Below are 17579 nucleotides of genomic sequence, written 5' to 3'. Positions count from 1 at the left end.
GTTTTGCCGTCAACGAAACGAAACGGTTATCGGGGTTTCGTCAATCAACTAGTTAATAACTATAGTTTATATATATATATATTTATAAGCTATTAATAACTTGAACATTTAAACTAATTATTTTTGAAAATTTTTTGGTTACATTATAGTCTGTACAAATTGGCTAACGTCTAAATACTGAATGAAAATCAATTCAATCAATTTCATTCAGTATTTTAGACGTTTTAGCAATTTGTACACATTATAATGTGATCAAAAATTGTCAAAAAAATAATTAGTTTAAATGTTCCAGTTATTAATAGCTTGGTTTATCACGTGTAATAGTGTAGTGTATTTTTGTATAATTAATTTTTTTTCCACTGAATGACGGTCTCGATGAAGACCGAAATACGTATGGATAAATAAAGTATTTCAAAACTACTTTAAGTTTTTTTACTTGGTGTTACTGCCCGATTCTAAATAACTCATCAATATATATATATATATATATATATATATATATTATATATATATATATATATATATATATATATTATATGAATAGGTTATATGTAAACATATTAATATATATTATAAGATTGTATAATATCAAAAGTATATAATAAGGACAAACAGCTTTTTTTTAACATTTAACACTTTATTAATAGTTCCTATTACAAGACAAATAAGATAGGCTTACGATCTTATTTAAAAGTAAATATCACAATAATCAATATATGAGTTTTGCAGTATCATTATCATGATGTTTTTCAGCCTCTATATCTGAGTCAGAGTCAGCATTTAGATCAGGATATGTGTGCTATAATAAACATATTTTAACATCATTATAGTAGTGATTCAACCACAACTATAACACTTACCTTAAATTTAGGTTCTTGATTATCTTGAAAACCAGACAACTTTCCTGGTTGTAAGTTCTTAAAACTTGTATCATGGCTGGTGATCGTTCCCCTAATTTGCCTTGTTGCCCATAAGCGGGAGTTATAAAACGTATGCCTCTAAAAAAAATTGAAAGTGAATATGTTAATCAGTGCACATTAATCGTGTGTTTTATAACATATAAATATATATATTATATATATATATATATTACACATATATATACATATACATAGACATATACATAACATATACTTACCTAAATATCGATCCACGATTTTCTTGTTTTTTCTTTATAAAGATAAAAAATGCTTCCTGCAACAGCACCAAATAAAAGAAGGGATAGAAATATAGGAACTGCAACACTTGTGGATTGTTCATTTGATGCCATAGTGCCAAATTGAGGATGATCATCCATATCCTAGAAAATATGAGTTCATATTTTAAGTAAGTTGAATAAAATTATAACAGCTCATTTTAAATATACTTACATCAACACAGGAGCTACCTGGTGCTATCATAAGACCATTTTGCAAATACATTTAGGGCCAGAGTCAGCAGGAAACACACAATACATACAATTTGAATTTCACAAGCGTTTCATGTAGGAGTTAGTTGTTTAGAGTATTGACTAATTTTGAAGGAATCAGCATTGGAAATATAAGCATCAATAACTGTGCAAGCATAGTTTCCAAACAGACGGCATTTTATCATCCGTGTGGATCCATACACTAAAGTATAAGCATAGTTTTCAAAACATCTAAACCATTTGGAGCAGTGAGCAGCTTTTGTTCTTTTACAAGAATCCTATGATCAGAGCCATTGTATGATACTGATTCAATTGTGTTTTTGTGTTTATCACAGTAGTACACTGTTTTTTGATGATGATCGATACCAATTCCACTTATTAAGTTTAATTTCTCATTACGTAGTTCTATGACATGGCTGCCATCCAGATTTGCCCTGTATAGGATTGTTATAGGATTATCGTACACCCACCAGTGGGTTACTGTGTAGAAAATGTATTTGCTAATGGGATCCACAACTAATTCTGGTACAGCTATATTTTATCAAACTTCATTAGAATTGCACATGCAGCATTCTCTATGTGGCAAACTCGCAGTGTTTTATGTAAATCGTCCTCGCTGATAAAGTAAATATTTGAGTATCCAGTCCAGTCAACAGCAAGTTTCATTGGTTTTCCAATATTCATAATATATTGGACATCACCACTCTTAATATCCAATCTGTATATTTGACTAATGAGATGCAAGGAGAAGTATAGAGTACTTGTGTGCTTTGAAACATCCAGACTTAGAATTTTGTATATTGCGATTGAATAGTATTTTAACAGAAGGTGGAGATAATGTTAGTTCTCTAATTTGATTAGATGTGTGGATATAAGATGGACATTTGATCTCCAGTAGCTTTGCAGCTCCTTTTATCAGATCTAGATAAAAGTCAATGAAGTTAGTCAAGTAGAATTAATAAAACTTATTGATTAATTACCTTAGCATAAATTCTGGATAACATGAGCAATGGAAAGAACCTGCGGAGTTTGTGCAAATCTGTAAATTGAGGATAAAATTAGACACAGGCCCAAGAAAGATAAGAGAAAGAAGCATTTACATACTTGTCCACATTGTTGCAATTCCGCTTTGCACTCATTGATATCAGTACATGATAAATGATCACCTGCTAAGTGATATCCTTCATGGCAAGAACATTGGGGACCATTAGGAGTTGGACTGCATTTATGTGTTTGCATTTAATTGCATCACATGATGTATCTAAGTGATTAGATGAATATTTAAATGAATAAATTTAAAACTATGAAGTGAATTAGTTATGAAATAAATCAAACTTACTGCAAGCACCATTTTCATCAGATCCATCAAAACAATCTGGAATACCATTGCAAACAAATAAGAAGAAATCAACACATCCACCAGACTTGCATCGAAAGCTGTCTTCATCACACACAGGAAGAAATTGAGAATGCACCGGTTGCACTGTTGTAACTGAAAATTTACAATCATTAATTTCATAAAAATATAAAATAATGTATCAACAACAAAATACCGCAGAACAACTTTCACTTGTTTCATCAGAACATCATTGCAATCCCGTGTTTTGTCACAAACCCATTTGCGTTGTATGCATTGACCTGAATTGCAAGTAAACTCATCAAGTTGACAGTTCGTACATTCTCGTTCATCTTCACCATATTTGCATTCAGCAGTACCATTGCATCTGCAAGTAAGTTGAAAAATTATGTTAGTATATATTTAGATTTAGTGCGAGTATTGTATAATATATGTGTACCTTGCTATTTCTGGCAAACAGGCCCCACTTTCTTCACAAGTGTATTGAGTAGGTTCACATGTAATAAGGTCAATAAAATCAGTTTCTGTTGTTGATTCCTTTTCTTTAGAAGGGCATCTTATTTCATCACTTGAATCTCCACAGTCATCCTCATGATCACATTTTAAATCCATATCAATACATTTTCCATTAGTACAAGTAAATTGATTGTCTTTGCATGTGTTTGGCTCTGGAATTTATATTATATGCAATGAAAGTTTATATTATTATGATAAGTTATTATCTACCACAGAAGGTATGTTCATCAGAAGCATCTGTGCAATCAATTTCTCCATCACATTCCCATGATGATGGTATGCAGGAACCAGATTGACATCTGGAACAAGTTTATATTAAATAACGATCATATCATAACATGGGTACAAGAATATGAGAAGTTTCTATAATTAGACATACTGGAACATGTTAGATTCACATGTGACATGATCACACATTTTTTCATCGCTGCCATCTAAGCAATCCGGTAAGACATCACATAATAATCTGTTATCAATACATTGCCCATTTGCACATTCAAATTGTGCGTGTGTACATTTTGAAGAAGATACTAAAATAATAGTGAAATAGTTATCTTAAATATTTCAAAGAAATTATTTAAACTCACCATAGTTTTCACAATTTTCTTCATCTGATTTGTCTGGACAATCAAAATGTTTATCGCATTTGTAGTGATACTCAATACAAATACCATCATTACATTGAAATTCATTTACAGCGCAGGACTGGCGATCTTTGTAACCTGATTATGAAATAATATGAACATGTAAATTTTGATAGGTGTATATTATTTCTGACTTACGTTCACAATCAGATTCATCTTCTCCAAAATCACAGTCTTTATTTCCATTGCATCGTAAAATCATAGGTATACATTTGTTTGTATCTGAACACCTGAATTGTTCTCCAGTACAGTGAATAATTGTTTCACAGCTCATGTTGTAAGGAGGCACTAGAGATAATCCAACTGGACAATGACAACTAATCTTTCCTTGCATCATCGGAATACAAATATGAGAGCATCCTCCATTTTCATGAATACACAAATGATTTGAAATGGTGCGTGGTGTTATAGCGGTCAGAGGTACAGATTTCAAGTTACGCTCAATATCTAAAGAATTGAGAACATTTCAAGTAACATTGGCAAGTTCATATTGTGAGTATTGATAATATTTTGTTAAACATTACCTATAGTTAGTTTTTTGTTGAATCCATTACCAAGATTATGTTTATCTGCCCAATATAAACGTCTATTGCCTGCTGTTGTCCAAAATAGATCATTTCCCAAAATTGCAATTGCTATGGGTTTATCTTTCGTATGTCTGAAGCCATGTCTGTCATCACCTGAGGTATTAAAGTACATGTTAGAGCAGTTTTATTATTGCAAAAATGAGTTAGGACATTAACCTACCATCAACTGAAGAGCTTTCAATTCTGCCAGTTTCTTCGACAGCCCAGAAAACGCGTTGTAGATCATGATCATACACCATAGAAATTTTTCCCCATCTACCTAAACCATCTTCCACAACATGGGTTCGGATTCCACTTCCATCCAGTAGCATACGATCAATATGGGTATGATCGTGTGATCGAAAAGCAACAAACATAATCCTGCATAAAAATGTATGATTGTATTAAAAGGTGTTAGTAAAATTCAATTTTTTTTTATTAAATTCCAAATTTAATAACCCATGAGATGGAACAATAGCAAATCCAACTGGTACTTGATCTCCTAAACCATGTAAAATAAATCCTTTAACGCCAGTATCAAGATGAAGTACTTCAATCGTTTGCTGAACACTATCAATCCAAAATAAGTTGTTTGCAAGATTATCTGTAATGTAAATAAATTTTTATTAAATCATATATATATATATATATATATATATATATATATATATATAAATTATATATATGCAATAATTTTTTTTACCGAAATGCATGGCTTCCACTTCACCAGATTTAATATCAGTGAGACGAGATGATTTGGTAGTATACATGTCCACAGTGTATATGAATTTTTTATTGTTATCAGCCACAATTATTTCACCTGAACAGAAAAATATTTAAAAAAAAACATGAATAATGCATAATTCCATAAAAATAAATTACCATTTAAGCTATTATATGTTAAGACATCCATATTAATTTTCATTGGAACACCATGTAATTCATGTCGTCCTAATTTCTGATGCATCAAACCAACCATTAAATTTCCAGCTCCAATAATTAATTCACTTTGTCTTTGAGTTTCTAATGTAAAAAATGTTTTAAAAAAAAAAATAAAGTAAAATTTAGTAAAAAATGAGGTTTTTAATTAAAGCTTACCTCTGCAAGATGTTTTGTCAGCTGACAATTCTTTACCTTCTGGACAAGCACAGGAGTATTCATGTGCACTTTTTATTAAACACAAATGACTGCAAGACGATTTCATACATGGATGATCATGTTTGGGCTGCAGGGCGCTGTGGTAAATGTGAATTCCTGGAATACATTAAGAATTATGTAATTAAATAATTACTGAATTGATTTTTAGTCAATTTCATACAAACCATAAATATATTCTTTGGATTCTTTAGCCACTGTAACACGGTTTTTGCATGTGAATTTATTGCATGATTGTATACTTTTCGAATCCCAATCACTCCAGTATATTTGATCTTCAAATATAGCAATAGCATATGGGTGTTTGGTGACACCTTTAAGTACAATCTGTAAAAAAGATTAGATTAATATACAGCTATTTATCGAACTTCATATTGTAAAGTTAAGGCTTACCCGACGATCAGTTCCATCTAAATTAATGGATTCAATCGTTTGCAGTTTTGCATCCACCCAGTATAGTCTCTTATTTGGAATATCAATTGATATACCATTTGGCCAATGCAAATTGGTGCTTACAAACAGTTTAGGTGAAGAACCGTCCATGGAAGATGTGGCAATTTGTGGATTATCACCCCAGTCAGACCAGAACATTTGACTAAACATGTTTTATTTTAGTATGAAACAAAAATGGTTTATTTTAATATAGTAAATTAATACCCACCCTCGTCCAGGATATAATGCTATTGCTCTAGGCTTGTGTATGTTTTCATTTACTATAATTGTACAATGTTTGCCATCATTGGAACAAACGCCAATATGCATTAATTCAGCATCAGTAAAATAAATATTTCCAGTAAGCCAATCTAATGCTAAGTCTTCTGGTGCTGACAAACCAGATGTTAAAAGAACCTTGAATTTAAACAAAAATTATTATAATTTTTGTATGTAGCAATAAATTTGAAGTTATTCAAATTTTACCTCCATTTGACTGCCATCTTCTAGAGAACGTAAAATTGATTCAGTTCCAAGATGAACATCAGTCCAATACACATGATTACCATCATACTCCACACCTATGATTTGTCTTTGATTTTTGATTACTTGGAAAAGAATTTTTGATTCTAAATATAAACCTCTTATATTTGATCTGGAACTGAACAGCAGCAAGGCTTCTCCACCTGAATATATGAAGCAAGTGTAAGTCAAAATAGTTTGATGAATGCATGATGTACATATACTCACCATTAACTTTACAGCTTTTTTTATCGCTTGAAAGTGTATATTTCATATCGCACAAACATTTGTAAGAACCAATAGTATTTTCACATCTTTGACTGCACATTCCATGAATAGCACATTCGTTTATGTCAGTGCAGTTATCATTGTTATTGTATTGCCAATTCTTGTGCATGTGAGAAAAGTCACTGTTTAAGGGATTATGGAAACCAGAGGGGCAAACACATCGAGGGCCTTCTGGAGTCTTTACACAGTGTTTGGCACACGATAGACTAGTGCAATCTAGAAATGGTAAGAGTAATTTACATATACATACATACATACATACATATATATATATGTAAATATATATTAATTCATTTATTTAACATAGGAAAGAATTGTTAAGTGTTTTATAAATCACCTTGTTGGCACCCAACCCCTTCATCAGATTTATCTTTGCAATGTGGTATATTATCACAGACTTTATTTATTGGGATGCAACTTGAATTATCACGGCATGGGTAGTGGTCTTTTTCCAAGATACACATAAAAGTAACAGGTCTAGAATCTGCAATGCAATTTGTCAGATATTTGATCTGATATTATCAAGATTTTTATTTTAACAAAACATACCACAATCTATTTCATCAGAACCATCTGCACAATCAATTGCGCCATCACAAACCCAATCTTCACTTATGCAATGTCCATTGCGACAGCGAAATCCATCACATGCATGCTGAAAATGTAAAATGTAAAACAAATTTTTCATTTAGTGAACCTTAAAATTTAGAGTAACTGAAACTTTGCATTATACCTGATCCTTGCACCCCATGTCTTCATCAGATTTATCCATGCAATCAAAATCTCCATTGCACACAAACTCGAGAGGTATACACATTCTATCAGCACACATCCATTCATTGTGTTCACATGAATGATTAGTTGAGGGTGGTGTGTAAACAAAATCTGAAATTAGATGTAAATTTAACAATTACAATTGTAACATTTTGACTTCTGCCATTATTTTACTATTTATCGAGTTCAAATATTGAAGTGAATAATTTGATAACATAAGTTATATCTTTTGATGTTCTGCAAACTTATTATTCTCAATAAAAATCTATGATTAGAATAATCTCATTTTGATAAAAAATATTTAAAATACTTATGAAAAAAGTACCTTCACAATTCTGTTCATCGGATCCCGAAGGGCAGTCCATTGACTTATCACATCTAAAGCTAGATGAAATGCATTCTCCATCTGCACAACGGTACCAATCCGGTTCTTCACAACGATACATTTCTAGAACAATCGTACGATTAAAATGTATCGTCAAAGAAAAGCCCAGATTCATATGTTTATCTGAAATTAATAAATTTCAAACTCACCACAATGATGTTCATCTGAGTCGTCTTTGCAATCTTTAATGCCATCACATATTCTAGTCTTGGAAATACATTCGCCATCTCCACACGTGTATTCTGATGTCAGGCATTCTTTATGATCGAACACAAATCCGGAGCGCGGACAAACATGTTGTACAATAAATATCAGAAATACTAGGCATACTGACCGCATTGCCACTATTTAACGTCCTTAGCCCTCGAACCCGACTCGGAAAATGAAGGCAAATACAGGAATTTTGGCCCTTTTATAGGATACCGTATAGTTTGAATCTAAACAACGATTGCGCAACACGAGAAATTGATAGAATAAGTTGACATGGATGGCAAGTTTGTGCCGAATGAGTAAAACCATAGATAAATAAATTATTGCAGCATAAAGCGAAAGTTCTAGAAATTGTATGATCACATTTCGCAATCTCTTTATTGTTCATTATAATGTCTAGTTTATTTTTTTAAATAATAAAATATGAATTTTTCAATTATTGTCTCTCAATTTATATATTAAAGCATATTAAAGTATGCCTTTATAGTTTCGATCTTTCCATTTAATTTACCTTTTCCATGATCTCACCATTTCTGACGGGTGGAAATAGTTCCGTTCACATAAGCAAAAATTTGCGGCCTGTTATTCAGATATTGATATTGAATATAGTAATATTTCCATCTTTTTTCTGGGGACTTGAATTGTATTTAGAAAAAAATATTGTTACTTTAGTATTCCACTTAAATAAAACTAATTTTATTCTGCAGTTTTTCGGCAACTTCACTTTTCAATATTTGACAAATAATTTGAATTTTGCAATATCGGTTGTATATTTTTCAGTATGTATGTACTTGTGGGTGCTCTTTGATGCTTACTCTAAAGTATAAAATCTGGCTTTTTAGGTCTGATTGAGAATATATATTATGCATTATTAGCACAAACAATTTTTGTGTTTTTATAAAAAATAGTTGTAGAATAATAATACACACATCGATTTCAGTACATACTTGTTTACTAAACATATTAAATATATAATAAAAAACATACAAATACTTTCTACCAAAAAATAATAAATACTTTTGAAAATTTAAAAAAAAATAAAACTTTATAAGGCTTTATAAAACATAAAAGCAAATTAGATTTTCTAGAGAAAATAGAAACTTCATATCTATCATTGCTGATCATAAACCTCTAGATATTATTGTGAATAATTGATTTTGAGTGTTTATTTTGCATCCATGGATACCAAGGAGGATGTATAAATTTTTAGGTCAGAACAAAACACTACCGAGCCTAACGATTAATAAAATATACAAATATCAAAATCCATTTTTATATATAAATTAAAAACCTATATTTTTTGTATTTCTTAAATATGGCATTTTTGGGACTTGCGAATGAAAATTTAGAGGCAATACCTCCACCACCGGCGAAGTACACTTTAGATGACTGGTATTTTGACGTAAGGCAGAAATATCGACGAACGGAGGACCAACAACAATTGGCCGACAGAGTTTTAAGGTAATTATAATTAATTAAAATTTAAATCCCTTGAGGTATCCCTAGAGCCTATATTTAACACTTTCGCAAACGATGGCAAAAAATCTATATTTATTCATTCATAAGCAAGTTCTAATAGACTAAATACGAACTAAGATATTTAACCACATAGTAATATTTATTTATCGTTATATATTATTAATAATAGCTTAAGGTAAAAAAATCAATTGATGTACAATAATTTAATTTCATTAAAAGTGAATCAGATCGAATTCGAGATGAAACGACCGAATCCAGTGAACGAAACAAGAAGGAAGTAGATCACCGAATAAGTGAAAAAATTAAGGACATCGAATTTTTCAAGAAAGAAGTCGAACGCGAACGCAAGGAATGTATGATCGAAATCGAAGCTCTGACCACTTACAGGAATCGCTTAATTCAAGCTCTAAATGCCCTTTCCGAAACTGCTCTCAAACAATGTCGAAAGTGCATTATTCTAAGGTAATAATATACCGATGAATCATTTTGTTATTGAATAATTCACAAGTAACAATTCTCACGTTAATATTTAAAAAGTTGTCGCTTCATATACGGCGGTTTTGAGTATTTTTGTTCTATAATGAAACTGTATATTTTCCTTTTAGAGAAGGTCGTTTAGGAATTGATCTTTGCCAAGACGACGTCGAAAGAGAGCTAAGAAAAGAAATTGAAGTAATTCAAGGTGCTCAGTGTTTACTCCAACGCACCATGGAGGAGGTACTATGATAATCTATCATATTACCACTAAACGTTTTAAATTTTTTCAAAATTTTATTATGGATCTTCAATATATTATCTGAATCTCCTGCCATTCATTATTATTTTAATACATTTTTATACGTACTTTTTACATTCTGTATGTTAGTAAGTAAGTAATAATTAAATATCATGTGTTAGGCAAATGAACAGATTCGACGGCTTCGTTCCACTGTGTACTTTTTAGACCGTGACCACGAGGACAAGACAGCGGCATTAAGAATCGACCAATACAACAAAAGTCTTAATAACAACAGCATGGCCCTCTCGATTTACGAAGGGACTCAGCCCTTGAATCCTGCGTAGGTTAACTAATATTACTAATATAATAAATAATTATCGTTAGTCGTGTAACGGTAGAAAACGTCGGCTAAGACAAACTAGTCTAGGGTCGATCCAAACATTTGGCCAGATTGATATCGAGCAGTATAATAGCAAATTTCCACTTGAAATCCAATAAAAAAATCAAGTAAATTTCGCTTAAAAACATACAGCAGCGATAAGATGAAAATATCTGTTACTATAGCAAATATAACTCGTAGAAAATGTAGTTCTGAGCGCTGTTGAAAATATATAATATAATATATATATATATATATATATATATATATATATATACCACCTTTTACATATTATTTTCTAGAACAATAACATATGAAGAATACGTAGACTACACCTGCAAGAATATAGATCGTGGTGCAAAGGAAATAAACAGCGGAAGAATAATGAGGTCCTACGTGGATACACTACTTAAACAGGCAATTTTAATGTTAAACAATACTATTAAGATAATTAATATCAGCTATGACCTATGACTTTGATAAAAAATACTGCATAAGATAATTAGTTGTAGTAATAATAATGTTGTAGCTATAATTATCTCATCGAATGACTAAAAATAAATGATAAAAATAAATAAATAAATATTTTTTACATTAGGTAACGACCGATCTAATGGAGCAATATAATCGGGTAAATGAAGCGTTTCGAATACGTATATCAGAAATTAGGGAATCAAAAACTAAAATGGAAGTTAAACATGCCGAGGTATGCGCAATCACAAATAATTGTAAAATCAGAAGTATATTATTTTTTTTTCAGACGCAACGGCAAGCGAACGAAATGACCCTGAATATTACTGGTTTAGAAAAAGCGCTCTATGAAAAGGAATCCTTCCTGGCACTGGCACATACAAGGTAATACATTTCAAGAATTGAAATTGAAATTAGCGAATAGCATTTTATATAATATTGAAGTCAGTATCATGTAAAATGATATTTGCTACTTAAATATTTATTTAAAATTAGAACTAAAACAATACTAATAATTCAATTAGATTGGGAAATCGTGCCCAAAGACCTGGTATAGAATTTTGTAAGGATCCAGTAGACGCTAAATTAATGTATGAGGTTCGACAGCTTAAAGAGAATACTCATAAACTCCAGGTAAATAATAAAAAAAATTAATGTCCTAATAACATAAAACAAATAAGTTAAATAACTAAAAATTAGGTTTTATTTTCTCAGTAATTTGTGTATTTTGCTAACATCATGAGCAACAAGCAAAAGTTACAATGTGTTCACATATTCAATCACTGTAATTATTTAAATATTGTCATCGACTGCCTATAAATCCAAGTTAATAAATAGTTTTTATCACAGAATATGCTTCTGGAGTCGCAAGCATCGCTTCGCTACTTACTGAGGGCTCAAATTCAACTCGAAGAAGATATAAATATCAAAACAAACTCCTTAAAAATAGACGAAGTCGACTGCTTAGGATTGCGAGAATCTATGGACTACCATTCATATTAATTTTTATTATTCCTATGTTATTTATCAAAAAAAAAAATAGAAAGATATATTCATTTATTTAAATAGAATAAAACTATTATGCAAAGATAAATTTTATTCATAAAACTCTTATTACTAACACTACTAATTATGAAGGTTATTCAAGTAAATGAATGTAATATTTATTATCTTACTTACATTGGTCATTATCTTATTTATTATGTAGAAACCTTTCTAGGAAAATATGTCCTATCAATTCTATGACAGAAATCAGTTAAATTTTTATACTTCGAAATAATAGGGACAATTTTAGGTGACGATTCCGGCATACTAGTTGTAATTAGACAGAACAAGTGTCCAAAGAGTAATGCATCTAATTCTGTAGGCCTAAAATTTCAATTTTCATTTAGATATCCTTCATTTATGCAATAGTAGATATGGTATAAGCATTTCCTATGTTAGTATTGCAAATGTTAAATGCACATTTAACATAAATAATCACTAATAATAGAAGAGAACCAAATTATTTATAGACTCATTGTAAAATTATTTATTATATTTGACTAGAAATATTGACAAATATAGAATAAGCGCAAAAAATATCTAAATCTAGAGCCACAAATTAATGAAGAATTTTGATATCATGTTTATTCGTAATTAGATTGAAAAATGTTTACTCAAACGAGCACGACAAACAAATCACGTTTAAACATTAATAGAAATTATAATTTATTGTATCGATCTTAAAGCATGCCAATAAAACACAGTTATTTATCACAAACTGTTGATTTATTAAAAACTAAAAAGAAAGGTTACTGTCAAAAAAATTAACAAAGAATTTCGGTTGCATCATTGATATCCGGAAATTTTTCAGTAGAGCCTCCTTCGACATCAGAAAACAAATGCGTCGAGCTTGTGCATTCCCTGATGTCCTCCATAGAAATCGCCTCTATGGAACTGGACACGTCGAACGGTTCGTCGTCATCCAAATAATCGGCGATCGCGGCCGCCGTGCTATTTTTGATTTCCTGAATAATTACAATGCGCTTCTGCCGTTCAAGCTCGTTAATTCTGAGAGTGGTCAGAATCTGCTTCATCATGAGCCGATTATTCGTGTATATGTCGGCAATGCCTTCATTGAATAAATCCGTTTCGCGACTAAAACACCGAAACTCGACGCGATTGCAGTGACGCAAAAGGGGCTTGTGCCGGCGCAATATTCGAGAAAGACTAGAAGCCGGATTTGGCAATGATGTAACCATTATTGCGAAGAAATGACCAAACAACATGCAGTCCATTTCCGTTAATCTGAGTACATTCCAACATTTATTTTATAAAGCTCAAGCAACATTACATTAGCATTAACATATTCAAGCCCTTAGATCAATAATCCTTAGATAAGAAACATTTCAAATACTTCATATTTATCTACTACTAAATATATTTTCATCAGTAAAGTTGCAGCATAACGATGTACATTTTAATGGCTAATAATGCATTTTATAAGAATTATTTATAATAAGGGCTCCAATAAGACACTTGAAAGATTAGCAAAAACAAGAAAACAACTTAACTATATTTCAAGCACTAATAACAGTAGTGTAACTATAGGGTGGCAGGACTGGCAAAATATCACAAGCCCCTATCCAAAAGGGCACCAATCCAAAAGGCTTCGAGATCAGGAAAATTTATAAGATTATACTGGATCAATTTCTTTACATTACGTCACCATTAGTCAGTGAGCATTTGTCTAAGATTCATAGTTCAAACCAATAGCAAAATTAAAATTTTAAAATTACAACAAAAATGCAACAAGCCAATATTGCACCTGCATGATCAAAACAATTATTTTGCACAATTATAAACACTAATCTGGTAAATAGATATTCCAATAAATGAACTAAAATTACCATATTCAAATCCAAACTTTAGATGTTAAATTGAAATTTTTCATATGAGTTATTCTTATTAGTGACAGTTATTATATATTAATACTTTGGTGCAATTAACCCAAAAACAATTTCCTTGATTCTTTCAAAAGCAAAGAAAATAAACATGCTAAAAAAAGAGAGTACATACTTGTTTCCAAAGAAGTAATCATTATCACCGAGCTTTTCACTGAGAGCACTGCAACATTTCTCCACCTGTAATAATTATAATTTTTTACCTCAAAATTTAGTGATAAAGCAATAGTTTATTATATAGATACAGTTTCATTTCATTGTAAATAAGTTTTCAAACTATTTACCTTATTCAGTACATCTGATATACTGTAGTTATACCATTCATGAGCTTTTAACTTTCGGATTACTTGATTTCGTTTCTTATAATTTTGATAAGTACTTAGAGGCCACGGATACGGGTAAGCATTCCTTTGGTAAGTCACTTGATGCAAAGTATTTTTATCAACCCACGTAATATATAACTAAAATAATGAAGAAAACAAAATTCTGCATGTTTTTCTTCAAGTTGCATTATGTATGAGAAGTTTATCAATTAAACAGAATACAGGTCCATAAAAAAAAAAATTATGTATTAGGTGTGCGGCATATGTTTTCTAATGTAGTTTTTATCGCTGAACACAAATTCATAATCAAAATTGGGGGTCAAATGGAAAAAAAAAATATTTTTTTTAATGATAAAATCTCTGATCTGAGAAGAATTACTTTCATCTTCTCCATTTCTTATAATTTCTGTATTCCTTGGCCCTTTTTATCTTAAATGACTATCGAGTTTCAAGTTGAGTTTTTTTTTTTTTATCATTCATGTAATTTCCAAACATATTAACTCCCCACAGCCCATGGTTAATCTGCAAATATACCTGCAATTGAATATCTGAAAATATCTGAATTACTTCTGTAATCTACAAAAATAACTTAATAGATCATTTAAGTGATAACTCAATTGTTAATTAAGACAAGGAAATGACCGAATATCCGAATGACCGAAAAAGATTTTAATTATCATGCAGAAGAATTACTAGATCAGATTTTGTGTTCTTTTGGTAGTTATTTTTCATCATTTTTTCCATTTAACCCCAATTTTAAGTTTAGATTCGTGTTCAGCGGTAAAAACTATATTAGAAAACATATCTTACACACCCAATACAGACAACAATTTTTTTGTAGACCTGTGTTATTATTACATACTGTAGTATATATATGGTTCTAATATTTACCTCAGCAAATGACAAAATATTGTTTACAAGGGTCATATAAGCCCGCATATCCAGCTTAGTGGTTTGATCCAGATCTTTAGTCAGAGATATATCTTTCTTATTGACAAAAGAAACAATATTTTCAAGTTCAGGGACAAGAAAAGCACCACACTTAATAAATGGAACTTGTCCTGTGGGGGACATGAATTCTGCATTATGACGATACTCCACATTATATGGCAGATTGCACATCTACAATCATATAGCAATGAATTATAAATAATGTAAAACACAGATGATACTGAAACATATACCAATTCGACGTACCTTTAGATAAGCCTTAACTGCAAGACAATTAGCATTATCTGGTAATAAAATCTGTTCAACTTCTAGAGGCTGAAATAATTGGACGTCATTGGGCCATGGATCTGTAGCTGTAATTCAATAACGATTAGGGCTCCGGCATAAATCATTGCATAATAATTAGTTACCTCCAATTTCTAATGTGACGGCCTCATTCAACAATACTTTAGGCATTTCGTTTTTTTTTATTTAACTTTTTTCTGAAATACTAAATTTAAACATACGAACCTTTCAAAACATTTGAAATAAAAATAGGCAAATGTCACACACGTTCGACAAATTTCGTATGTTCGTATTGCTGGTGGGTTTCTTCGATGGGGTTGTGATTGTGAGACACCTAAATAGGTTAATGGATAAAATAATAGAGGGCGCCATTTCATAACAAATTATAAACTTACGTTAGTGCATCTATATAAAATATATAGTTCACAATGAAATAGTAATAACACTATAATACTATGAGTTTATTAATAATTCTAAAAATGTAAAAAGTATTTATTATAATATTTAATTTTTAATAGAACAAATTTATTTCTTGGTTATGTTTCTTCGATCAAGGCGGAAACAGAAAAGAGAGATTTTATCTTATCCAAATTTCATCCCTTAGCGCAAGGGTTGCGAAATTCGACGTTCTAGTAGAATGCAGACTTGCAAGATTCAATCATCGATTTTAATGAAATGCTTTGTAATATTAATATTTTCTAAATAGAGTAAAAAAAAACCTTAACTAGTGGGTGTATGGCATCGTGTCTTAAAGCATATTGCTGAAACTTCCCATACCGTAACTAAATATTAGAACTATATTCAAAATTTCAATTAAAATCTGAATTATTTTCGATATACAAAAAAAAAATTGAAAGAAAAAATTTTGAAAAAAAAATTGAAACAATTTTTTCCCCAAAAGCAATTATTTTGTTAAAACAAGCAGAAAGTTCTTTGAATCATTGAAATCGGTCGCTTAGTTCTCTCAAAAACTGCCATTTTTTGCACATTTAGCTCTGTATATTAGAAATGGCTGGGCCTGCCTTTGCTAAAAGCTAATCACATCTTCTCCCAATCATTACAAATTAAATGTTTTTCAGATAATTCATATCGGATACTCTGTTCTCTCAAAAACTCGATTTCTATTTTCTGCACTCTTTGCTCCGTATCTTTGTAACGGCTGGACCTGCCTTTGCCAAAAACTAATCAGCGCATCTCCCTACCCTATGAATAGGAATCAAATGTTTATTGAACCATTCAAATCCGTGCGCCCAAAAACGTGAACGAAAAAATGCGGACACACAAAACACACTCACACATACACATTTATTTTTTCTGAGGTGTGCCAAAATGTTCAGAAACCTTCAAAACGTCGAGAAATGCAATGCAATTTCGATTAATATATTTCAATGAATATCTTTATAACTATAATGAATTCAGCCCATAGATAAGGAATATATTTAGATTCTACGATAATTCGAAGAACTATAATATTTTAAGATGTTAGTTTAGTGATCTTTGGAGTCATGTCAAATTTTATTAAAACAATACATACCTTTTTCAATTTTGATTGAAACGATTCAGAATGACTCGAAATAAGGGATCAATTTTTGTCGACCATGTAAATATGTATCCAAGAATAAAATTCTCAAACGAACTAATTGTAAGATGTGATAAGGAAAAACCACTTTTATTTTCCCCCTACACATTAAGTATTACTAAAGATGCTTTTTCGTTATCAATGAACAAGAAGTCGCTCTCGGTAGCACTGTTGCTGCACGTGGTTCCTTCA

General features: G+C 30.9%; 4 protein-coding genes across 4 annotated transcripts; 1 reads left to right on the top strand and 3 right to left on the bottom strand.

Moving 5' to 3' along the window:
- Window positions 1-780: 780 nt before the first annotated feature.
- LOC113370782 lies at window positions 781-1433 on the bottom strand. The gene is made up of 4 exons (XM_026611471.1): window positions 1371-1433; window positions 1139-1300; window positions 861-998; window positions 781-799 (listed from the first exon to the last, which is right to left on the bottom strand). Coding segments are annotated over exons 1-4 (321 nt in total). The 5' UTR covers window positions 1373-1433.
- Window positions 1434-1610: 177 nt separating this feature from the next.
- LOC113370781 (putative vitellogenin receptor) lies at window positions 1611-8416 on the bottom strand. Its single transcript, XM_026611470.1, is given in 29 exon segments — window positions 1611-1939; window positions 1972-2197; window positions 2272-2329; window positions 2389-2447; window positions 2513-2634; window positions 2748-2900; window positions 2979-2993; window positions 2996-3132; window positions 3205-3433; window positions 3492-3580; window positions 3661-3811; window positions 3869-4003; window positions 4064-4372; window positions 4450-4605; window positions 4673-4872; window positions 4951-5095; window positions 5195-5311; window positions 5374-5514; window positions 5590-5745; window positions 5814-5973; window positions 6040-6241; window positions 6308-6495; window positions 6565-6764; window positions 6829-7104; window positions 7226-7372; window positions 7438-7543; window positions 7622-7773; window positions 7988-8110; window positions 8197-8416. Coding segments are annotated over 29 exon segments (4671 nt in total). The 5' UTR covers window positions 8387-8416.
- Window positions 8417-9449: 1033 nt separating this feature from the next.
- Window positions 9450-12306, top strand: LOC113370510 (tektin-1-like). The gene is made up of 9 exons (XM_026611183.1): window positions 9450-9718; window positions 9956-10198; window positions 10342-10453; window positions 10634-10794; window positions 11136-11250; window positions 11432-11539; window positions 11594-11688; window positions 11829-11937; window positions 12154-12306. Exons 1-9 carry the CDS (start codon window positions 9573-9575, stop codon window positions 12304-12306), a joined length of 1242 nt encoding a protein of 413 aa, XP_026466968.1. The 5' UTR covers window positions 9450-9572.
- Window positions 12307-13112: 806 nt separating this feature from the next.
- LOC113370780 (metaxin-2-like) lies at window positions 13113-16052 on the bottom strand. The gene is made up of 6 exons (XM_026611469.1): window positions 15934-16052; window positions 15770-15876; window positions 15464-15694; window positions 14534-14710; window positions 14365-14429; window positions 13113-13593 (listed from the first exon to the last, which is right to left on the bottom strand). The coding sequence occupies exons 1-6, from the start codon at window positions 15977-15979 to the stop codon at window positions 13113-13115; spliced, it is 1107 nt and encodes a 368-aa protein (XP_026467254.1). The 5' UTR covers window positions 15980-16052.
- Between the last annotated feature and the right edge of the window lie 1527 nt (window positions 16053-17579).

The sequence above is a fragment of the Ctenocephalides felis genome, unplaced genomic scaffold (assembly GCF_003426905.1).
Source record: "Ctenocephalides felis isolate EL2017-DRISC unplaced genomic scaffold, ASM342690v1 CF-g0.4_SCAFFOLD_01492, whole genome shotgun sequence".
NCBI lineage: Eukaryota > Metazoa > Arthropoda > Insecta > Siphonaptera > Pulicidae > Ctenocephalides > Ctenocephalides felis.
Note: the sequence above shows the minus strand (reverse complement) of the source record. Positions and strands in the feature narration are given on the sequence as shown.